The 25725-nt window shown below is 39.2% G+C and overlaps 1 protein-coding gene across 3 annotated transcripts in view; it reads left to right on the top strand.

Moving 5' to 3' along the window:
- Positions 1 to 25725, top strand: part of NADK2 (NAD kinase 2) — a 137257-nt gene that overhangs the window by 16399 nt on the left and 95133 nt on the right. For 2 of the 3 annotated variants that reach the window (XM_089392312.1, XM_089392313.1), the window contains exon 2: positions 8180 to 10189. In XM_089392312.1, coding sequence (XP_089248438.1) covers positions 8180 to 10189 — 2010 coding nt within the window. Of the gene's footprint in view, positions 1 to 8171; positions 10190 to 25725 lie in introns of all 3 variants that reach the window. The other variant, XM_089392314.1, reaches the window with a different exon arrangement.

The following is a 25725-nucleotide window of genomic DNA, read 5'->3' as shown; positions in this document are numbered from 1 at the left end:
CTAGAGGGAGATCTAAATCTCCAGGAAAACCTACAAAGGTGGTGTGCTGGAAATGCGGAAAGGAAGGGCACTTCAGAAGGGATTGTAAATCTAAAGCTCCTGATAAAGGAAAGGGATCGATGATGCTCCTTCTGCAGAGGCGAAAACCACCTCAGATGAAGGTGGGGATGTGTACTTGGCTTATTCAAGTACACATGTAGATCATGAGGCATGGTTGATTGACTTAGGTGCATCCTTTCACTTCACTCACCATAGAGAGTGGTTCTGCGAGTGTGAGAAATACGATGGTGGTGATGTCTTCTTAGGAGATGATAGGAAGGCTAGAATCATTGGTCGGGGAAAAGTAAAGTTGAAGTTGCAATGTGGAAGGGTTAGAACACTTCCGGGTGTTCTACATATTCCTGCATTGGCCAGAAATCTGATTTCTGTAAGCAAGTTGGATGATGCAGGTATAAAGACGGTGTTCGAGAAAGATACATGCAAGATGGTTCGAGGAGCACTGATATTAATGCGGGGAGTTCGGATTGGAACTCTGTACAAGCTGCAAGGTAGCACTATTGTTGATGGGTGCAATAGTTCTATGGTTTCTGAAAATGGAGTAGAGAATCTAGTGGTCTCTGGAGAGAAGACCATGTTGTGGCATCAAAGGCTTGGACATATTGGAGAGAAGGGCCTTCGAATACTTCATGGTAAAGGTATGGTAGAAGGTATGAATGATAGCTCTCTAGATTTTGATTTCTGTGAAAATTGTGTGTATGGGAAGAAAAATCGGGTGAGTTTCCCCTCTGGTGGTAAGAGGACGAAACAGATATTAGAGCTTGTGCACAGTGATGTGTTTGGACCTGTGAAGGTTCCATCACTGGGTAAGTCTGTGTACTATGTATCATTTATAGATGACTTCTCAAGGAATACATGGATATATTTTCTTAAGAAGAAATCTGAAGTCTTTGACAGGTTTAAAGAATTTAAGGCTCTGGTGGAAAATCAGACAGAGAAGAAGATAAAGGTGTTGAGGACAAATAATGGTGGAGAATTTTGCAGCAAGGAATTTGAAGAATTCTGTAAGAAGTGTGGTATAACACGACATATGACTACTCCATATACACCTCAGCAAAATGGAGTCGCAGAAAGAATGAACAAGACGTTGATGGAAAGGGCAAGAAGCATGCTCAGTGGTGCCGGGTTAGGACAGGAATTCTGGGCAGAGGCGGTGGATACTGCATGTTACCTGATCAACAGATCACCTTCATCAGCGTTGGAGGATAAGACTCCACAAGAAGTATGGACTGGTAAGAAACCCTCTCTTTCACATCTGAGGGTATTTGGATGTGATGCATATGTACATGTTCCAAAGGAGAAATGAACCAAGTTGGATAGTAAATATGAAAAGTGCATCTTTATTGGGTATAAGGATGGTTTAAAGGGTTATAAGCTTTGGAACCCAGTCACACGGAAGGTTGTGTACAGTCGAGATGTGGTGTTTAGAGAGGTAAAAGATGTTATTCAACATGAAGTCCAACCAAAGGAACCTGAGAAGATAGAGTTTGAGCCAAAGGAGGAAGAATCAGACTCTACAGCAGAGGAGGAATCAGAAGATGAAGAGCTACAAACTTCGGCTGTGAGAAGAGCAGTTCGAGAAAGAAGGCAACCAGAAAGGTATAGTCCATCTGCTTTTGCTTTGTCTGTTACTGATGATGATCCCAGAACTGTGAAGGAAGCAGTGGATTCAGAGGATGGAAAAGTCTGGAAAGAGGCCATGGTTGATGAAATGGCATCTTTGCACAAAAATGAGGCTTGGGATCTGGTGGAGTTGCCGGTTGGAAGGAAACCCATTGGCAGCAAATGGGTGTTCAAGAAGAAGACAAATGCGGAAGGAAAGGTGGAGAAATACAAAGCTCGGTTGGTAGCAAAAGGTTATTCCCAGGTGCCGGGAATTGATTTTGGTGATATTTTTTCTCCTGTTGCCAAGGTAACTTCTATTAGATTACTTTTATCTGTTGTTACTGCTTTTGATTTTGAGGTAGAACATATGGATGTGAAGACAACATTTCTTCACGGGGATTTGGAAGAGGAAATCTACATGAAGCAACCTGAAGGCTTTGCGTAAGAAAGAACTGGTATGCAAGTTAAAGAAGTCTCTGTATGGGTTAAAACAGTCACCAAGGATGTGGTATCAGAAATTTGATACATTTATACGGGGACTTGGCTTCACCAGAAGCAAAGCAAATCATTGTGTGTATTTTAAATTAATTGGTGACCGTATTATTTATCTGGTCTTGTATGTGGATGATATGTTGCTGGTTGGAAATGACAAAGAAATTATCCAGGATTTGAAGACCCAATTGTCCTCCAAATTCGACATGAAAGATCTTGGTGCTGCAAACTATATTTTGGGCATGGAAATTAAAAGAGATCGGTCAAAGAGGAAGCTCTGGTTAAACCAGAGGAAGTATGTCGAGACAATACTCCAGAGGTTTAATATGCAGGATAGTAAACCGGTGAAGGTTCCTATTCCTGTAGGTGTGAGGTTATCTGCTGAACAGTGTCCCAAGACACAAGAAGAGGAAGAGGACATGTCCCGTGTTCCATATGCAAGTGCAGTGGGTAGCCTGATGTATGCAATGGTCTGTCCTAGACCAGACATTGCACATGCAGTGGGAGTATTGAGCAGGTTTATGTCAAAACCTAGGAAGGAGCATTGGACAGCAGTGAAGCGGGTTTTCAAGTATTTGCGTGGCACTAGTGATTATGGTTTGTGCTTCCAAGGAAGACCAGGATTGGACAGAGTGTTGGATATTCATGGCTTTGTTGATGCAGACTGGGCTGGAGATCTGGATCAGAGAAGATCTACAAGTGGGTATGTGTTTAACCTATTTGGAGTGCAGTCAGTTGGATGAGTAAGAAACAATCTGTAGTGGCACTATCAACTACAGAGGCAGAATACATGGCAGCCACTCATGCAAGCAAGGAAGCAGTTTGGTTGCAGAGATTGTGTTCAAGTATGGCGTTAGTACAGGGAGCTATAAGAATAGACTGTGATAGCCAAAGTGCAATTTTCTTGGCAAAGAACCCTGCTTATCATTCAAAGACAAAGCACATTGATGTTCAGTATCACTTTGTGAGGGATATGATAGAAGACAGAAAGGTGTTGCTGGTAAAGGTGGACACTTTGAAGAATACTGCAGATGCATTGACAAAATCTGTGAGCTCTGAGAAGTTCTCTTGGTGTAGAGAAGCAATGGGAATCTCAGGGCTGAAAAAATGATTAAGCTCTCCTGTGGCCCCCTGTGGAAAGAAAACAACAAGTGGGAGATTGTTGGGTTGTGTTATATTCTTTCCACGTAGTTAATAAGGGGTTTGAAGGGCACCCGTAACCCCACTTTATGGGGTCCGGGGCAGCGCCCCGGAAAATTTTGGTTTTGGACCATATGTTAGGTTGGGCGGACCCACCTATGGTTTTGTGCATGATTTTCGCACATGTTTTTTGGACGCGATGATTTTCGGTCCATGGTATTGGATGCTTCGGCATGTATAAATATGTATTGTAACATTGAAAGGAACATAATGAAAAATCAAGCTGGTAGTCCCGGTTTTGGGATCCAGGGAAAAATCTCTGTGCATATGTGTTTTATGGGTTATGCTCTCGCATTGTTTATTTTCTTTGTTTAAGAATTCGTATGCAGGTAATTTCTGTACAGGGTTAAAACCTACAAGGCAGGGAAATTAATTGTTCACCAAACCACTTGAGCTGAAATCCTTTGACCAATGTGCTCAAAATATCTTCAAAATTGAAACCCATCTTTATTGCTAAAAGGGGGATCCAAGGCACTTGGTGATTTTTAGAAAAAGCAAAATGCATAAGAGCTCATGTTCTCTGATTGCCAGCAAAATTGGTACACACGCTGTCCTCCACAAAGGTTGTCCAAAAGAAATGACCAGTGTTAAAAAGGTGGAAAAGCAGAAGAATATATTCTCCGATCACCACCAAAACTAATGTCCATTCCCTTCTCGATAAAGGGAATCCAAAAATTTGATAAATTGTTGGAAATATGGAATCTCTAAAAATAGAAATTTATTTATTTTCAGAAAATTACAAGTACCCTTTTGGAGCTCTTATCCTCCCATGCATGCATCAAATATTGCATGTCAAATGCAAGCACGGGGAACCTGCAGAGCTCAAACACTATCAACTTTATACTGGTACGAATGTGAAGTGATCTATAAAAAGAGTTGCTCTGAAGACCTCATGCGAAGAACATGTCTAATATTTAACTTGAGGTTAAAAATCTGCAACAGTGAGCTAAGTTTGGCTAATGTATCCATGAGCTGTCAATGTTGAACTTTTAGTGACAAGTTTGTTCAGTATTGTATCCAAGAACTGTCTATGCTCAATGATCAATTTTTAATGACAAGTTCATCTCGAAATGTATCCATGAACCGTTGATGATGAATGGATGCACATTTTGAGGAAGTTCATTTATAGCATCCACAAAATGTCGATGCTGAATCAATCAAAATGAATTTTTTGGTGAAGTTCATTCTGAGTTATAACTATTAGCACTGCCCAAGGTAAATAGTGGCTTGGGGGTTTGCCCTAACACCCAATTTTCTACCAAAATTAAAAGCCCACAACCCCGACTCCCAAATATATCAATGAGCCATGATGCTGATTGAATGAAACTTTTGTGGAGGTTGATTCTAGACTACCAATGAAATTTTGATGTTTATTCAATCAAGATCAACTTTTTGATGAAGTTCATCCGTGAGTGATAGATATTAGCACTCCCCGAGGCAAGTAGAGGCTTGGGGGTTTGTCACAATACCCATTTTCCTACCAAGATTACAAGTGCCCCTCCAAATGTTTCAATAGGCATGGGCAAAATTGACTTAGATGGGTTGGCATTGTGCATGGAGCTCATAAGTTCATTATTGTTGCAGTTGTTTTATTAGAAAGCGATTCAAAATATTGGGTATGTTACAAAAGCAACACTTATACAATCTGCTACAAAATCACGTTTCAGTTCCTCTGTCTCTGGAATTCTCCTTAGAGGAATGGAGCATGTACATATTGTGTAATTGGGCACATCCAACCATAGTTGCTGAATAGGTTATGCATTCAGCATTTGAAGGAGGAAAATTACAAGTGCCCTCCCAAATTCTACAATTGGCACAGGCGAAAATGGTACACACTCAACTGACTGTAGATGGGTTATATTCCTTGGCAGTGTGAATGAAACTCATGGATCCAGTATTCTTTTATTAGAAAATAGTTGAAAATAGTGGATACGTTGCAAAAGCAACACAAAACAGTCTTCTGCAAAAGCAGCAATTTGGTTCCTGTCTTGGGAATTCTCTTCAGATGAATGGAGCATGGTACATGTTGTGTGTAATTGCCAATTGGGCATATCCACACAGTTGGAGAATGGGCTATGTATTCGACAATGGGAGGAAAGGTTTCTCAAACATCTGAAATGAATTAAAATGTCAAAGGAGAATTTATGAATACTGCAACAAGCTCCAAATTTTCTGGCTAATATATCATATAAAACATGCAAAACTCCCACATAATGTGGGAAAGGACAAATTTAAGAAATTTTATGGATTAGATGGCAAAGGCAAAATTTCAGTGAAATACATTCTAGACAGAGAATGTATACAAGAACTATTTCTAATGTACCTCACTTTTGCATGATAAGGTGCTTGCAAGTTTGGCATGTTTTCAAAATAGTTAAAGGTATGGGAAATATCACATATGTAAGGCATGTAGAAAAAAATGAGAAAGTATGAGCCGGAACTTTTATTTCGAAAAGATGCAAGAAATATGCTAACATATGCATAAAAAATACAATGACTTTATGAGGCAACACAAATACTTGTCATAAATCAGATTTGAATACAAATAAGGTTAATAATAATATCAAATTTAGAGTTAAACATATAAATGTCACAAGATTTTATCAGCTTGATAGTTCATTAGAAGCCTTCAATCTTAGAGAAATAATTTCACGGGGATTTAAAAACCCTTACTGCAAGTGTTTTGTACACACTTTTTGGGGAATAAATATGGTTGGTATTAGAAAGTTTTTGTCTTTAGCACCAAGAGAAATGATTTTGTAGTAATTAAACGAACCACAATCTAAGCTTTTGCCACAGCTTTTGGCAATAAATATCATCAGGCATGCTAGTCTCACTGAGTAAACCTAGGGTGCATTGGGGCATGTTCCATTGCAAGTGTGCCAATTTTGAAGTCTCGATGTGGGAGCGTGAAGAGAGAGAGCATGCTGCTTTTATATATATATATATATGTAGAAGTTAGCAAAGTCAGTCTTAGATTGGACTTGGCAAGGCATTCTACTCAAAGTCGACTCAAAATTTGGCCTTCAACTTGGAGTTGACTTGATAAATTTAAAAAATACATAAGATACGAAATTTTAAGAAAAATAAAAATTCATGTACATCAATGTAAATACAAACATTTGGACACCGAATATGCAAGTTTGCTGATGTATATTGAATGCAAGGGTACGAGTAGGTAAAATCATATCAAGATTCCTAAACTAACTTTTGATCTAAGTCATTGTGTTTGCCAAATTTATTTTTGGAAGTTTGAAATTCAGTGGATTTCATGGCCATCCAAATAAATTTGTTGGAGTTCGGCATTAAATTCAAAATTATATTAAATTTAAGTTCGATATTCACCAATTACATCTGTTTAAATTCAAATTAAGCTCATTTAGAATTTCATATTTCCTCAAAGTTAATGCTGCTCTTTATCACATCATTTTGCACTGTTGATTTTTTTGGGGTTTCATGGTCATCAAACACGAATGTGAATCAGCTAACTTAGGTTTTGAGATAAATACATCAAAACAAAGTTTTGAAAAAGTAATTGATATATAAGGACATGATACATAAACATTGATGTTCTAAATGGCCTTTAAAGTCCAAAAATCATCAATCGATAATCTAATTGATTCCCCTCTAAAATCAACCTCAATTCAGTTTCATATTAGCACCAAATTGTCTACAACACCACATTGCTGGGCAAGGTATTCTTCAACTTCAAAGTGTCTAGACTTTGAACAATCCAAATGAGAAATTGATTGAGGTAAGAAAGGTGAAGGGGTCTATTTGCAAGGTAGAATTAGGATTGAGGTTCATAGAAGAACATGATCTGATACCATGTTAAATTAAGAGAATCTTGAACAACTGTCTAATCTCCTATGAGCGTGAACATTAGTATAAAGCAACGCAAGAGATACAATACAAGAGACAAAAAAACCGTGGTTTATAGTGCTACTATTATAATGTGTAAGGGGTATGTTCACTGTTAATGATGACTTTATTAATCACCAAACTGTGTTACATTATAGCTGTAGAAATTTATGCACTTTAATAGTTTAATGCAAAACAAAAATTTCACCTCTTTGACTAGAGTTTTTCCAGATCTTTCACCCAACATTGATCTGTTGGGCTTCAAGCGTGTACACATCCCTCTTTATTGTGTCATATGAGGCTTGGATTCACTCTATCTTGGATTTCTCTCATATGGGACTAGGCATCTGAGGATATACATATTACTAGCTTTGGATGGACATTCTTGTTTTCAGACATCAACCCCTTGATACTTCTTGTTTGCTTAGTACTGAATACCAATTATACTTGTCTCACACTTGATTTACATATTTCTTTACTGGGCATCATATCTAGAGGATACACATTGTATACTCTGTTGCCTTTGGCCTGCCTTTAGCTTTGTGTTTTGTGTTTATCCTGAATGTACTTTTGTAGATTATAGGAATGACAGTCTCCTCTTTTATACTAGTATAACCAGATTCCCATTTTAACTCTTTTACTTAGACCACTTTGGATTCACTGTAGAGATTGGTTCCTCTTTTCTGACATGCTTCTTTCGCATAGGCACAATTGAAGAATGAAGTTTACAAGTTTTGGTTTTGTTGATAATGTGGGTGATGTTTGATGTGTAATCTTTCCCTTATTTCAAAGTTCTAAATGATTCTTTGATAAAATTTTTCATCCAGATGAACAGTCAGTTGATCCAGTTTGCATTGGAGAAATGTGTGATATTAACCTGTACACAAAATATTGAGTATACATGAATTGAAATATCTTATTTCTGAAATAAAATATTTTGTCGTGTCATCTATAAGATTCTCAGGGACTGGGCGAATCTCAAATGTTTCGGATCGGACCACTGCCAGGAGATATTGCAGAAGTTGAAGCATTTTGTCGTATATTCAGAGTGGCTGAGCAACTTCACACTTCAATAATGAATATTCTTTGCAGCTCAGAAACAGGAGAATGCACAGTCACTTATTTATCAGAGTTGGATAATTTTATACTAGAGGAGAAAATTGTGGCAGGGTTGGCTTGCATGTCGACTTTGATTCAAAGAGGAAGACAAGAGGTGCTATCTGGAAGACCCTCAAGTATGAGTTCTTCTCATAGTACAGATTGGAATGCGATAGATGATAAACTTCCACAACTTGCCAGTTTCAGAGCAGAGATGAAAAAATGCTGTTCGATGTTGCAGATTGCCCTTGAATCCTATTTTGAGCTGAATGATGAACATAGTACTCACATTTGGAGGAGATTGCAGAGATTAAGGAATATTTGCTATGATGCTGGCTTTCCCCGAAGTGAAGGATCTCCCTGCCACACAGTATTACCAAATTGGTCTGCTGTTAGCTTATATCCTGGAAGAAATGGCAGAACATCCAATAATAATGAAGTGGCATTCTGGAGAGGCGGCCAGGTTACAGAGGAAGGATTAAAATGGTTATTAGAAAATGGTTACAAAACCATTGTTGATCTAAGAGCTGAGGGGATTGAAGATCAACAGTCTCTTGCTGCCATTGAGGAGGCCATTGTTTCTGGAAAGATTCAGTTGGTGCATTTACCCGTGGAAGTTGGAACGGCACCATCAAGAGAGCAAGTTGAGGAATTCTCAACCCTGGTATCGAATCATAAAAACATACCTCTCTATCTTCATAGCCAGGAAGGGGTTTGGAGAACATCTGCCATGATATCAAGATGGAGAGAACTTGTTTTACGGAGCAGTTCATTCCTGGGCTCAAGTAATATGCCTAAAGTTGATGGAATATTGCCACCACATTTTCTAAAACAGGGAAACAAGGGCTCTGACAGTAAAGATCTCACGAGATCCTCCAAGTCACAAATGCCAACAATAAAAGATAGTCTGAAATCTTTAAACTCAGGAAATGGTACTTTTTCCAAAGTTCAAGATAAAAGTCATGGACTACATGAAAATGTTCAATCCAAGTCTCCTCTATGTTTTGATTTTTCTAAAGGAAAACATGGCATGCAAAACATGGATCATGGTCAGGATTTCAATAAAGATCAAAATCCCAATCAAGAAAGGGGTGAGGTCAAAGTGGGTCTCTGTCAAATTAGTCCATTTGAAGCTCAGAGACTACAATGTAATGTCTTCTCTAGAAGAGAGATGATTGAGACTTTCAAGAATAGAAAAGTTGCACCAAAAACTTTTGTTGAGTCCGGAAGAAAAAGATCAAAGGCATCTTCTGTATCAATCAATTCTGATACTATGGGGAGTGCACAAAATAATGAAATTACTGGTGCTGCTGGGAGTTGGGGTTTATCTCAACAGACAATTCCAACTGCAGCTTCCTCTCATGAAAAACATGATTCTACATCTCCAGGTGTAAGATCTATGGAAGAGCAAGTCCACAATCACAATAGTTCTATAGCTTCTGATGTAGGAAGAAACAGTACCCATGGACATGTGAAAGAATTCAAAAATTATAGCATAGACACATCAGAGAATGATAGCAATAGGAAGATAAGTTTAACTGATGGTAGAAGTTCTTCTTCCAGAGCAGAAACGCAGAATGGAAATCTTGTCAAACTGCCTTCATCTTCATCCAGTGATAATTCTGATTTAGATTCTGTTAATGGGAACATGTGTGCTTCTGCAACTGGTGTAGTGCGAGTACAATCGAGAAAAAAAGCAGAGATGTTTCTGGTCCGTACAGACGGATTTTCCTGTACCAGGGAAAAAGTAACGGAATCATCATTGGCATTTACTCATCCTAGCACTCAACAGCAAATGCTTATGTGGAAGACAACTCCCAAAACTGTCTTACTTTTAAAAAAATTAGGGAAAGAACTCATGGAGGAAGCAAAGCAGGTAATTGTTTTAGGATGAATCCTAAGTTGCGTCTGATAACTGCTCTGGGAAATGAAATTTTATTAATGTGCTTCAATATTAATATTTATACTTGTGCCAATGTTTTCCTGAAAAGTCTTTCAAATTACTCTGTTATTGATTGCATTGCATTCTCCTCTATCATAAATTCTTTAGAATATCTTTGTTGTTTTCTTGTTTTGTTGCTGTGTTTGAGGAAAGCATTGAAAACAGAGAAGGATGCATTTACATATTTGATTCACATCTCTCATGTGAAAAGGAAGCTGCCTGGAGAGTCAGTGTACACAATTTAATTTCTCAAAAAAATGCATATGCTTCTCTCTTTTGCATGAGTTACTCAACTAACATGGCTTCTTTATCATTTTATTCAGTAACAGTTCTCATAATCTCCATTCCCTCAGATATGCAGTGATTCCGTTGTAATCTGCTTCCACTGTCATCTTGTAGAGGAGGCTTCCAGGAAGAAGCTCAGGTCGACCTAGAGCTTCTTCTTGTAAGCCTCTACCACTGTCATCAGTTATGCACTGATTCCATTGTAATCTGCTTCCATGGTAAAAGCCTTTTGGCATGCTCTTTTTTTGAAGTTTTTCCTTGATCCCATACCATTTTGCCTGATCTTGATTCCCAGACCATGTTCTTCCACACTACCTCCCTTTACGATATTCCTGCACGTCCTCCTACTCACATTTCCTCCCCCCTCCCTGCTTGCCACCTTATCTCTGAGTGGAACATTAGGAGAGCAGTCAGAGCTATGTGTACCAACAAAGTAGCTGACGAGGAAGGGATTTAGGCTGAACTCCTTGAACATGATATCCAGTCCCTTGATTCCGATACTGTTGACTTATTTAATCATGTGTTATGTTCAGGCTTCCCCACTTCCTGGGCCAGACACATTATTCATCCAATCCACAAACAGGGAGCAGTTCTGACCTAAACAACTATCAGACTATCACGGTGGGTCATACTTTCTCTAAGCTTTATGCCATAGTCTTACACCAATGGATTTTTGAGGAGTTGGAGACTCCTAATCATAAGGCTAGAGGACATGCAGGTTTTTGCCCCAGGTACGAGACGACTGATCACATCTTCACACTTTGAGTCATTATTGAGGAGGCTCATCATCGCTTTTTGGAGGTTTACATTTGTTTTGTAGACTTTTGAAAAGTGTCTGACATAATCTTGAGGGAGGTCTTATTCTAGAGACTTCATGACATTGGCATATCTGAGACCCTACTGGCAGCCATCATGAGATTGTATTAGTTTTGTGATGCCGAAAGTTGGCACACTGTCTTTCTGACTTCATCCAGAGTACCATTGGGGTAAAAACTAAAACAAGGGTGCCCCCTCTCACTAGCCTTCTTTGGGATCTATCTTGATGAGCTAGAGTCCTTCCTTCATGGACATACCCGGGAGGGTGATGATTGTCTTCTGCACCATGTGTTGATGTCCTTGCTCCTATTCATTGATGATTTGGTCTTGTTGGCCTCTACTTCAAAGGGCTTAGAGAGACAGATCAACGCATAGGCCAATTTTTGTGACCTTCGACAATTGATAACCAACTTGGGTAAAACCAACGTTTTGATCTTCAATGCATCAAAAACCTCTCGTAAAAACTTACATTTCTACTATCGAGGGATAGAGATTGAGATGACCATAACGTTCATTTACTCGGGAGTACAACTCATAGAGCCTTGTTTTGGTCCGAGGCAGGGCCCCCAAACTCGACTAAGTAAAGGGTATGGTTCCTTGGCCCTCATCAAAAGATAGTGCTTCCAAGGGAAGTTTCAAGACATCTCAACCAAATTGTATCTCATGGACGAAATGATTAGTCCCAGAGTTCTCTATGGCCCTGAGATATGAGGAATGAGCTTGTTGTAGAGAGATTGGACCAAATTGGGGAGAATACAAATCTTGCTTCGCAGGTGCATCATCCGATGTAAGCGGACGGTTCCACAACCCATCATTCAGGTAGAGCTTGGCATCCACCCTTTTTGCCTCGAGGTCATATTTTGCTTGGTTTCTTTCCTTCACAGATTCCGATCTCTCAAGGAATTTGTGATTGAGCGAGAAAGGTATCCCTACCTTTTACTTTGCTTTTTGGAGGCTCTCGCTTCAAATCCTCCCTTAGGTCGAGTGTGAGGTTGGTTCTTGTTACCCACCAAAATATGGGTAACCCCATAGGAGAACACTTTTCTCCTTCTTTGGACAGCTAGCCAACCAGCCAACAACCCCACATTGCTCAGTACATGATATTATGCCATGATCCTCTACCATTTGCATCAGTCAGACACCTCTCACCATTTGGCATTCCTCTTGAAGGAAGGTGGGTCATCATTTGGTAGGTACTTTAACCATCTTGCAATCATGTGCTTTTACTTAATGTTTTGGGCATTCTAACATGGATTAAGGGGTGATCTAGATGATTGATTGATTTTGACTATAAACCTGTTCTCTCACTTCACCAGGGAGGTTAGTTTTTGACCCTATTCCAGTGGGACCTTCTCTGAGGCCTTAGGGTTATAGGAGGGGCACTACTTTCGAGACTTAGATTGAAGTAGTGTGTCCATGATATTCCATACATACCACTTTCCATCATTTTCGAGATTTCATCTCCATTGTTCAAGCTTGTTGTCATTGGTTCATTGGGCTTGGCACCTTCTTATCCTTATCCTTGAGTCTAGGTCAAAAAAATTGTCCTGGAGGTTGATGCAGAGCCACAATGAAATAAAAAGAAAAATTAAAATGCAAAAGATGGCCAAGACATTAATTAGTGCATGGGCAAAAGCCTAACATGAGCTTTGTCCCCCTCATTAGCCATCACCTAGTTCCTAGAGCACTTGATGCTCCATCACATTATAAGGAACTCTTACATGTCCCTACCCTGATGAGCAATAATTTGTCTCATCATTAAAGGGTAAATAAATGCTAAATCATGAAAAGTAAACTTGGCGCCCCTGTGCTGTGCTCCCTATCAAAGCATTATAAAAAAGAAGTAAAAGGTGCACAAGAAGGGTGGAAAAAGTAGGATGAGGAAAGGGGTAACTCATGCTTCCACGATATCTCCCTCCTTACATCCATACACTTAGGATGATGGACTTCCATCAGCGGGTCCATGACCATGGTCCCTTGCCTCCAAGTCCTTCTCTTCCATTGCCACTGTTATCGCTAGCACCTATGGATTGAAGGGTTGACCTAGGACATGTAGCCTTCCCTTAGGAATTAAAACACTTAATAGGGTTGATTATCTAGCCATCCCTAACACAAGTAGGTAACATATGTTTTATTTTTATTTTTTTATTATTTTGTTTTTTAAATACTAGATGAATTGGTATCACGACAGTGCACGTACTCATGCGACACGAGGTCAATTCCTGTTGGCTGCCTCTATAACCTCCAAGTGCAGCCACCACCCCCTAAGCATGATGCACGAGTAAGAAGATGTTTGAACTTATGACCTGCAAAATGACACAAATGACTTAGCAATATGTTTGCTGGCCAACACGCTGCACCCCTAGGGGCTAAGTAGGGAACACTTTTACAGGACTTGGTCCAGTTAAATATTTGAAGGTGATCTCAGTTTGAAGTGTTATTATGTCCTTGACAATTAAATATGGTCCACTATGATGCATCTATGGTCATTGTCCTTAACTATTGGTGACTTGCACTTGATCTTGAGATGGTTTTTCTTGGTGGTTCTTCACGCAATAGCATCGGCCTTTGAAGGCACCTCACATCACTCCACTACACAATATGCCCATGCCATTTTGCACCCTCCAAAGGGCAGTGATAACCTTGTTGATACAGTGTTGGTCCTCTGAAGCAAAGCTTTGGGCACTTTGATTGTTTCAGATGATGATTGACACCCTGGCGCAACCCCAGATGTTGAACACTGAGATCCTCTTGCTTGGTGTTGGGTTTACTTAATGTTGTACCCAATGGACCCATGATGCCCCTAGGTTGGCCTTGGCACAATTTGATGAGCATTTCTTCTTCTAGAGCCCAGATGATGATGGTCATCCTTAGGATGACAAGGGAGGACTTGTACACACCTTTGGATCCCCAACACTTGAGAGAGATAGTGCTACATCACCCATCTATCCCTTGAGAGGGTGACGTAGGGCACCCAAAGCATGGTTTTTGGACATGGAGGCACTTTGAGGCTCTTCTTGAGGTCTACCCTGAAGACATGGAGTTGATTATGATGATGGGACATCTCATTAACCCATCGCACACCTTTTGTAGCATTTATGACTCAAAAAGGGCATGACATCATGCTCCTAGAGGACATCGACCCACACTTGTTGTCATTTATGGCATTTTTTTATTGTTATAAGGTGTTGGCTTGTAACCCCTTGTCTTGTCAAATGCTCAAAGTCAAACTTGTTTTAGGGCTTGTAGGCTTAATATTTTTGTAAAAGTGAAGGGATAGACATCATATAAATAGAGGATTCCTTCACTCACTCAAATCATCATCATAGATGTGAATTCGACCTCCTTTTCTAGAGTGCAAATTCGCTTGTCTTTTTCACTACTTGGTAAAGATGTGATTTTATGGAGCATTTTGCTATTGGAGATTGATTATTGCGTCAAAGACGCCTTTTTGGGATTGAAAGAAGGTTTCTCTTGGATGAATTTATAATTTTATTGCTGATGTTTTCATATTTTACATGTCAATGGATTTATGCTAGGGTTTCTAGATGTTCCATGATTAGAGGCATATTGTTTATTTGGAATCCTAGTGAAAATTTGCATGTTAAATATATTCTTCACTGAAAACCATAGAAGAACTCCTAGTGTGTATCTTGTATTTAATTTCTCCCCTCACAAAAAAGATAGTTAGGGTTTTGCAAGAGGAAAATATATTTCCCCCTTACTCTAATCAATTCTCATTGCCTAAAAACTCTGCTGACCCAAGTAGGATAAGACACTGGCTAGGTTGTGTTGATAAAAAATCATTAAAATTAAAATAATTTTCTTCACTTTTATATCACCTAGGCTTTTTAAGGCAAGCGCTAGGGATTTTCTAGTGCTGAATTACTTGTAGGGTTGTTTTGGATGGATGATTCTGGATAAAACTCTAGATTTTGCCTCTATAAACCATTTGAATGCAAAATCTAACATTTATTGTGGCAAATCCCGCCTAAATATTGATGACATCATCCTTCCTAAACTATTTTGGTGCCTTGGAAACCTTTAATCCCTAGCAAAGCTTCAACTTGAAGCTTATTTGAGGGTTTACCTTGGCGATTTGTTGATATTTCATTAAGTAAACCCTTAACTTAATTTCTATATGTCTAGGTACTTCTTTATGATTGCATATAAACCCTAGCTTGTAGAAGCAAGGTTACTGGGGAGTGGAAGCGAAAGCGGGAAGCGGGCAACGACATTTTCAAAAGCTCCTGCCTTGGGAGCAAATTAGGAACGAATTTATATATAATATATTTTTATACATTTTGATGCATATATGTCAACAAAAGCATGTAGAATGATGAATTAGATATAAAAAGCATAAAAACATGGATTGAACCATATACCATCAATCATCTAGAAGTTATAATCTTCATGAACCACATCCACAAGTTAGTAACATACAACATATCGAGTCTCATGATTCATCAATCTTAAAGTTTCAAGCTTTAAAAATTCAATATATAACATTTATCATCATTGATCAATAAAGTTGTAACTTGTACTTGTAACCAATACCATTACCAACTAACCAAACGATAACAAAGGATACCTAACATGAAATGAAATTTCTGTATTCAAGCTTCTGTGATCCATAATGAATTAAGCAAAGTCTTTTGGTAGAAATCGCATAAGAGAATTTTTTGGCTGACACTTCTCGAACCAATAAGTGTGGTTCATCATCAGGACTAGATGAAAAGGCAGACCATGACAAAGGCTCAAATAGAGAGCAATGTGAAATGAAATGTTTCAACTTTCAATTTTCCCGAAGCATCATATAATATATTCATAATTCATTACTAATGAGTTATAATTGCCAACTTCAATCTTCAAACTTAAATTGTCATATATTGTTTACAAAAAATATCATAATAAATATGAAAGAGTCAACAATTATAAAAACTACTAGAAACTAGAAAAGACAAGTAAATCCATTATCTACTGCTTCTTGTGGCCCTTGACATGAGAAATGTCTAATTTTTGAGAAGGCTGTGGTGGTCTACGAGAAGTCTCCTCCCGCATAGTTGGATGATCAGAACCAAAAGGCACATGACCTCCATGTGAGGATGTAGATGCTAATGGAGGTGGCAGTAGCAAAGGAAAAGATTGTGGAACTCAAACACCCCTACTGGATGATGGGGGTGGCATGGCTTTTGTTGCTTCATCATCATCTTTCAAAAGTTTTGTTTCCAATTCTTTTAGACGTAGAGCACCATCCTCCAAATCATCTTCCTCTGGGTTATTGTCCCAAGTTGTATATGATGTATCATCACGAGCCCGTTCACAATAATGACTCAACAACCTCAAGTTGTAGTGCACAAACCAAGCCTTTTACCCGGGTTTCATTTAGTCCGTTTCTTCTCACATTATGGATGAAGTTATAGGTGCTCCAACACCTCTTTGCAGAAGAAGTTTTTACAACCTATGAAAGCTCATTTTTTTTGCCAATTTTGGCAAAAGTCCCTAGTCGCTATACGCGTCCCACCATGTGATAGCATCAAATATGTCCCTATCTTCCACTGCATGCAAAGAACCAAACAATCAAGCGCTAGTGAAGTATCTGCCTAATTCAAGACTCAATCTAGCACATTCCTCCCTGTTAGGGACCAACTTGTCTAATGCTGTCATATACCCATTTTGTACCTCTGGATCTGTATGGGGTTTGTTCCTAACCCCACCCCCGGGTGTAGGTTTGCCCAACCAAGATGGAGAGTAATATTTTGGTGTAAGGATATACACCAAGGCATGTAGTGGAACATTAAGTTTATCCCACCGCACATACACAAAATTGTGAATAATATCATACAAGTTGGGATCTTTTTCATAAACAATATCTTTTATTTGCCCCAACATGTTATCCATCTGCTCATACACCTCCCTAATCACTGGTGCATTTGTATTTGCAAAACAAATCATGTAATAAATGAGCTTGGTGTATTGCAAAACTTCCTTCACACGTGCCCAAAACAAACCATCAAGAGCGGTGTCTTCCACCTCATCAAAACCTTGCCTGTCAACTATGGTCGGAGCCTTGTCCTTTAATATCTACCAGTGTTGACTTGATACCATGCTATCCAATGATGTTGTTACCTTCAAAAGGCACCTGATGGTGAGGTAATAGCTAGCAAATCTAGTCTTCGCAATCTTTAACAACTCCAAACTTGAGTGACTGCGGAAAAGCCCATGGGTATTGCTATGATTGGTAATAAATTTTATCATTCTCTTGCCTCTCTTGTACAAATCACCAATCCATTTGTATTGAGGGTGTTTGTTCTTAATAATATCATGCATCAAAAGGTTCATTGTGTGAACCAAACACCCAGACCAAAATATGTTGGGGTATCTATCCTCAATAATTGCTCCTGCTACCTTACAATTAGAAGCATTATCAGTGATGACTTGGATTACATTGTATGGCCCAATACTTTCAATTGTTTGAAGTAATGGTTGTGCAATGTTGATGGCGGTCTTGAACTTTTTTGAGTAATCATATGCTGAAAGGAAGACTACACCACTAGTAGACACAACAAGAACACTTATCAATGACTTTCCTTTTACATTTGTCCAACCATTAGATACAATGGATACCCCATGGTCATTCCAAGAATTTGTCATTTTACCCAAAGCATGTGTTATTTTTGCTTTTTCATGATCAAGTCCCATGGTTCTAGCCTTGTCATACCCAGGGCTCTTGTATCCTTTGGGGGCATCATTAATGGCGGAAACCATTTCATGCCAATAAGGTGAGCGAAGAACATTGAATGGTATCCCAGATGCATAAAGAAACTGGTAAATTTTTGAATCCACATCATTCTTACAACCTTCGTCAAGGAAAGCTGATATGGTTCTACGCCTTAAAGGGATGTTTGTTCCTATGCTTCTGACTCCTATCCATTGCCATGGGAGGATGTTGATGGAGCTCTTAGTATATGTGATTGTGGGCTAGTGGTGTCATGTTCAAAGTCACCCCTTGATCTTTTAGATTTGTATTGGGCTTCCTCCTCTTCCCTTATGTATTTGGCTCTTTGATGTTGTGACACACTTCCACAAGTTTTGATTCCTATTTGTTTATTTCCATTCCATGGAATTTTCCCACAAAGATGTTTTCTGGCACAGGTGTATGAACCTGTGTAAGTCATTTTGCAATGGAGGCATGTAAATTTAGTGGTTCCACCCCCTTTCCCTCCTACAGGCCTAGAAACATATTTCCACAATGGGGTTTGGTCTGGTTTGGTTTTTGTGCCCTCATCATCTCCACTCTCATTATCCTCCTCCTCCTCACCAAGGTACTCCTCCTCTCCTGGGTTTTCAAATCCACCACTACTCACTTCTTCATCCTCTACATCACTACTCCTCCTTCTACTCCCCACCACCATCATAACAAAAAAAGGAGCCAACATCAAGAGAATGCTATAAGCCATATCGCCATGATGTTTAAAGTTTTGAACTTTGGTGGAGTCATAGTTTTTTGCCTGCAATAAAATGGAGGAATGAGAATGGGAAGAGAGGAAAGAATATTTTCATTTAACAATGAACATATAAAAAACACAAATGCTAGATTAGAGTCTAGATCCTACCTCTTTGGTCTTCAATCTCAAGCTCCCAAGCAACCCTCTCAATCTTCCTCCTCAACTTAAGCTTCGATTCCAAAAGCCCTCTCTTGCTTTCTCATATGCAAATGGTGAATTGCGGGAGGGGAGGAGGGCATTTTATTTCTTTTGCCCCTCCCCTCCCTCTAAAAACCCTCGCGCAATTGCGCCTTTTTCGCCCATAGGGAACGAACTTTTTTAGGCGGGAGCGATCACTCCTCAACCCCTCCCACCTAAAAAAAATGCTCCTAAAAAAATTCGCTCCAAGAGTGAATGGGAGCGGTTGGGGAGCATTCGCTCGTCGATCGCTTTCTTGTTCGCTCCTGAAAAACCAGGGGGCGATTTTTTTTTTAAGGGAGTGCACTCCCGATGTCGCTCTTGATCCGCTCCCGAGCGGAGCGCCCTTCGGGAGCGGGTTCACGAGGGGGGGTGCTCCCCCAAAACTCTATGTAGAAATATTTAGCTAGTCTAGGGTTATGATACATTGTTCCTATATAAAGAAGAGTTGAGCCTTTTCCAATTTAAGGTATCTTACACTAGTCTACTCATATCACTTTAGGCCTTATCAATAAATCATCCTTATAGGTGAAAACAAGGAAGCCTCCCTTTTGGTGAAATTCTACTAACAATAGGAAGAGAATTGTTGAAGTGACAGTGGCTATCTCTCCTTTGTTTCTATAGGGCCTTGTCCTTACTTTGTGAGTCCCTTCACAAGGCTTGCTAGATTTTGTGGCAACATTTCTCATGGGCATCTCAACTTCTTTAGACGATTACTATCTTGTTAGAGTGCCATCCCCTATTCAAATTCTCCCTTGATGCACCATGCCATCTCCTGCCGACTAGACGGGTAAACAAGGCTCTTAGAGAGGATATCTAAGATTGTACATTTAGGCAACTTGGATTTCACCCTTGACAAGCCTTGGCTCAAAGATGTCTTTCTACCTAGAGCACTTGTTGGCGCTGTGCTATGGCCTCATCATCTGCGCCCCTTATACACATAAACATTGGATGCATTCGCTCATGACCCGTTTGGGACAACTCCAAGTTAGCAACACTCGACTTGGGATAGAGACAACACCATATACCATCATCTGGTAGGATCTGCTAGGTGTGCCATCTTCAGGAGTCAGGGATAGAGATGCACCTCATTTTTTGGTGTCCCTTATACTATGAGATTAGAGAACGCTATATATTGCCTCTATAGGGACCCAGGGGGCTCCCTCTCTACTTTTGTCTTGTATGAGGACCAAAGATGCTTAACCCTCTTCGTTAGGGAGATCTTCGGCCACAAATCTTAGCTCTTACATGCCATGCCCCACCCTGAATTGATCAGACCAATTACCTCATACTTCCTTGTTGATTTGTTAGATCAGAGCAACAAATAATAGGCAGAGTTCTAGAGTTTACCAGACAATAGGATGGTGAAACCCTGGGTTTCTCCTCAACCTCCCTCTCTAAAAGTCCACCTGATCTCATCAAGACAAGTTTGGAGGTGTTGGTCAGTACATCAGGCCAAAATTCTCAGAGCATTAGAGAGTTCAGCTCTAGATGGACCCAAAGTAGAGCACCACCCACTTGTTAGACTACGTTATAGGTTTAGAGGAGCAACCAAAGAACCATTCAAAGTTTCCTTCTCTTGACCTCAGGTGCTAGGAGTCTCCCTCACTCATACATTCCTCCTTAGATTGTACAGTTGGGATCCTCGATGGTTCCATTGGACTCTGACATTAAACTAGTGCTCAGTTTGCCCCCCACACACTTGGCCATTAGACTCGGGAGACCTTGACATCATTGACCTCATTGTCCTATCTCTCTCTCTCTCTCACTCTCTTTCTTGATAAGTTCTTGGGTCTGGTTGTCCACCTTTCCAGTCTTGGACAAACTCACTCGATGTTTTGTATCACTTGGTCTTATACATATGTTCTGATGATATACTTATGGAGGTGTTGTCGCGCGGATTGACACGACAACGCTCGGATCGGGGGCTGTCACTCTGATCCCCGATCCCTCCGTTTAAGCCTATCTCCTACTGGCTAAGGGGGGTAGTCCCTGGGAAAAGATTGAGGCCAACTGCCAAGCAGTTGGGCTGGGAGACGAGATGCACTATAATGATTTTATTAAATTGATAGATCAGTGCCTTAAGAGATTTGGTGCTTAAATGATTACTACTGGACGATATAAAAATATGAACCACAGGCAGCAATCACTTACATCAAATAAAGAGAACAATGCTTTAAATATCCAGTAAAACACAATGTTCATCAAGTGACGATATCCAACAACTTAAAAGAAATAAATCGCTTCAAACAGCAGAGAAACCAGATATCTGCTTTGTATTTCAAACCACAGCATGAAAGATATATGATGATAAACCACTGAAGGCGGTAAGAGCAATTCTCCACAAAAGAAATTTTTATGCCTTTTCAAATTTTTTTTTTTTTTTTTAAATGAAAACCTAAGTAAAAATAAAAGAAATTAAATCTAAAATTTTAAAATCTCTAAAGCCTAAGTCTAAAGAAAATTTAAAATCTAAATTTAGAAGCTAGTCAAAATAAAAGTATTTTTTCTCTTTTTATGTTTTTTATATTAAACAAAACCTAAAAAAAATATATTAAAAAAGGGAAATCTAAGATAAAAACTCTAAAACTAAGCTATTTTTTTATTTTCTTTTTATATTTTTTGTAAATCTAAAAGAAAAAGAAAACTATGAAAAATTCTTATGTAATAAAAAGAACCTAAATCTAAAATTTAATAAAAAAAAAAAAAAAAAACTACAATGAAATAAATTCTAATTCAAAAAATCATTACACACTCTCATCTAAAATCAAACCCCACGACATCAAAAAAAATTAGACGCAAAGCATTTAGCAATGGTCGAAAAACTGAAATGCGTAACCACAAACCCAAAGACACAGCCGCTAAATCGATAAACCCTATCCACGCATAACAAACAGCCCACGAGAAAGGAAGACGACTGCAATGAGAATAAACTCGGCTTCGGAAAAACGAAAGACTATGCCTGGTGACGGGTTTCAGATATGCAACGATGGCTGGAACGAATGCAGACGCTGGGACGGTAGATGCATATCCTAAGACTGGCTCAAATGACCAAAACAAAGCACGCTGCAGGATGATGTATCACCAACGAATGAAGGAAAAAAAAAAAAACACGTGACCAGCCTCAACGCCAAGGAAAAGATCAGACGCGTGAAGAAATTTTGCAAGAGGGGACGGGTGACGGATTTGAGAAACTTGCTGGTCGATTATCGATGAGAGAAACCGATTTTGTCTGCTGCGAACACCCTGACGGCTGCGTATTTAGCATGAAATCAACAGGTGATGCAACCAATCGAGAAGGAACGTTGTGTGGAAAGCCAATCAGGCTGTCTTCAGAATTTCTGTGTGCAGGTGATGTCCAGGAGAAAGGCTCGAAACCAAAAAAAATTAAACACGCCAGACAAACACAATCCACGCTGAGGGAAACATGAAATCGAAAGGATTTGGACCAGATACTAAGATTTCAGAGTGAATATGGCTCAGAATATATCGAGATTTGCGTTCTAGAAATCTGTTCTATACATTTACCAAACCCTTCATAAGTCAAGCTCGAATTTGTAAATCGACTTTCTGAGAGATGTGCCAGCGTTCACAACGGACTTACCTGATGCCTGCATGAGATAACGTGTTGCTCATTTCACATTAATCGACCATGTTGAACATATGAAGTACCTGGCTCCTTTTACTCGGTGACAAAACAAAATTTCACGCTTATGCCAGCTTCCAAAGAAAGCGCTTTTATTCTCAGGACAGCAACACTATAATCCTGAAAGACAGGCAACAAAATCTCGCAGATATATGCAGAATTTCAGAGTAAAACCCTCGAAAAACTAGCTAGAATAACAAAAATTAAAGCTCTGGACAGCCAAATTTAACAATAATTGCAGTAGTACTTTTGAAATATCAGAAAATTTGAACTTTACTGTGAATCAGAAGGAAAATTTGTCAATGTAAAACATGAAATAAACTTTAACAGATTAACCCAGGGCACAATCAGCTGGGCTCTGCACAGAACAGCCTGTGGGAGTCGGCTGGTTCAGCCCAGAACTTCCCCAACGCCCACAAATACCCTGCACCTAAAGGTTTCCTGCACACTTCAAGCAAACATCAGCAAAGAGGGCAAGAAATGCTGCTAGAATTCAAGGAAATATGGAGATACCTGCCATTATTCCAAAAAAAAATCTACAACATTCAAACCCTAGCACATGAGCAAGCTACCTGTACCCACAATGCTCTGAAAACCAGCTATTATCAACTGCTGAAAACTGAAATATGCAGAAAAAATGAAAACCTTACAGCAATTCCGGAGAGTAACACCAGCCAGTTTGAAACCCCAAAGTCTTTTTATTAATCAGAAATCAGTTTACAAGAGAGCTTTCTGTACAGACTCACAGATCAGATAAACCTCAAAATGACCCCCTAAGACCCTACATAAAGGAAATGATCCCAACGGCTAGTTTTGGGTGATCCACAAAAATATTATTATTTTATTGCTTAGGGTTTTTGCTTTATGCTTTTTATTTTTTATTTTTAAAATTTTTAAATTTTTTAAATTTTAAATTTTTATTTATTTATTTATTTATTTATTTTTTATTATTTTTTTTTTTTTATATATGAATTTATTATTAAAAAAAAAAAATTTAAATTTATTTTAAGACGGATCATCAAACCCAGCCGTTGGAATCATCACCTAGCACCTAGGACCTAGGACTCATGAGGGGATTTACAACATTTTCAACCCTCAAGACACATTTCATCATGATTTTTTACAATTTTTACAATTTACATCTCAAAGGGATGAATCCACTTTAACATAGACCCTCATAGACCACCCAGATCTGCGACACAACTATAATCTAGCAGAGTAACACGCTAGGATTCTCCTAAAGTCCTAATGACGAAATGCATCCCGGCTTTGGGGTTGGGTTTGAAGGAAAACTCTGCCGATCCATGGATCGGTGAGACTAAAAACCTCCCGGGATGCAGATCGTCATTAGAAAGTTAGGTCCACCTAGGCAACTTTACATACATGACTCTGATCTGCTTAGATTATTTACATTTCAAACATGCAGACTGGGTTTACAACAAAAATGATCAAGCTGTCGATGACTGTAGGCTGGCACGGACATGTCGCTCAGGAGCTATCCTTCTCTGCCAACAGGAAGGAGGTGTACTGCATGGGTAGTTGACCAGTAGTGGTCAACAGGAGGTTTCTTTCTTCGTATTATTTTTGACTTTTTTTAGGAGATGCGCTTGCACTTCCACATTGTATTCATACTCATTGTACTCTTTTGTCCCATTGACCTATGTTTGTGGTCACTTGTTGGACATTAATTAAATTATCTTACATGTGGAGGCATTTCTCATGGATCAAGGCTACTTTACTATTGGATGGCGATTGTTGCACGTGTGGAGGATATTGGAGTCTCTGATGACTTGGCCCTTGGTTTGTGATGTCTACTCTATACTAGTCAACTTCCTGTCTTGAGATCCACTTCATTTTCCTCGATCTATGTGTGTTTGTTGCACTTTGGAGCCACATGTGTCACTTGCAAGGTTTTATTGCTGATATTTTATACATTGGAGCTTGTGCTTGGATCACTCGTGGCCTATTTCTGTTGAGCGCTCCACCTTTTTGAGGCATCTTTTCCCTTCTCTCCATGATGATGATGACAATGATGCGCACTTAAGGAGGGTTCTTGTACACATATCCATGCCACTTTGATGAGGACATCTAGTTGAAGAGGTTTTTATGCACATATCTCTATGCTATTTGTTGAGGGTGCCCACCTATAGGGTATTTTCTTAGTCTTCTACCTTGGGATGATGGATATGTGTCACATGGAATTTCTGTTGCACATTTCTCATCTCATTTCATCGGGCACAACTTGGTCTAGGAAGTCACATGTGGTTATGATTGGTTATTTAACATGTATCTTGAGCATGTATACATAGATTGATTTGTCCACATATGGAGGTTGGGACACATTCATTGCTACTTTATGGAGGATGTCCTATTTGCTTATTCACAAGTGAGACATACATCTAGTGGAGCGCAGATATGGATATATGTTCACTTGCTATTTTTGGAGCCTTGACATGGTCTAACTTTCAACAAAAGGAGGCATGTCCCACTACTTATCTTTATTTTGTTTAACATGTATCTTGAACATGTACTCATGGATTGATTTGTCCACATATGCTAGTTGTTTTGTACACATTCATTGCTACTTTATGGAGGATGTCTTACCCTCTTGTTCACACATGAGACACACATCTAGGAGGGTGCACATGTCGATAGATGCTCACTTGCTATTTTTGGAGCCTTGACATGGTCTAACTCTCAACAATAGGAAGCATACCCCACTACTTAGCTCTATTTTGGGGATATGGTTGTAAATAACTCCATATCTTATTATTGTTTGACCTGCCTATTGGAGTTAGTTACTTGAGAGCTTCATTGTATTTGTTTTCCTTGAGTATTTTATTGTAACTCCTTGGAGGAATTTGTGGGTCTCAACAAACTTATTGCTACTTTAGTAAGCAAGTTATTCAGAGGTTTATTTTATTGATATTTCTTGGAGAGATTAATGGATCTAGGAAAGCAATTCATTGTTTATTATAAGGGGTGATGGAGCTTACACCGATATAAGGGTTTTCTTTCTCCATTTGTAAAGTGTAAGT

Source organism: Pinus tabuliformis, chromosome 1_1 (genome assembly GCF_031772625.1).
Source record: "Pinus tabuliformis cultivar Carrire ecotype Pingquan chromosome 1_1, CPIR1, whole genome shotgun sequence".
Lineage (NCBI taxonomy): Eukaryota > Viridiplantae > Streptophyta > Pinopsida > Pinales > Pinaceae > Pinus > Pinus tabuliformis.
The sequence above is the reverse complement of the archived record's forward strand: the minus strand, read 5'-3'. Positions and strand labels throughout refer to the sequence as shown.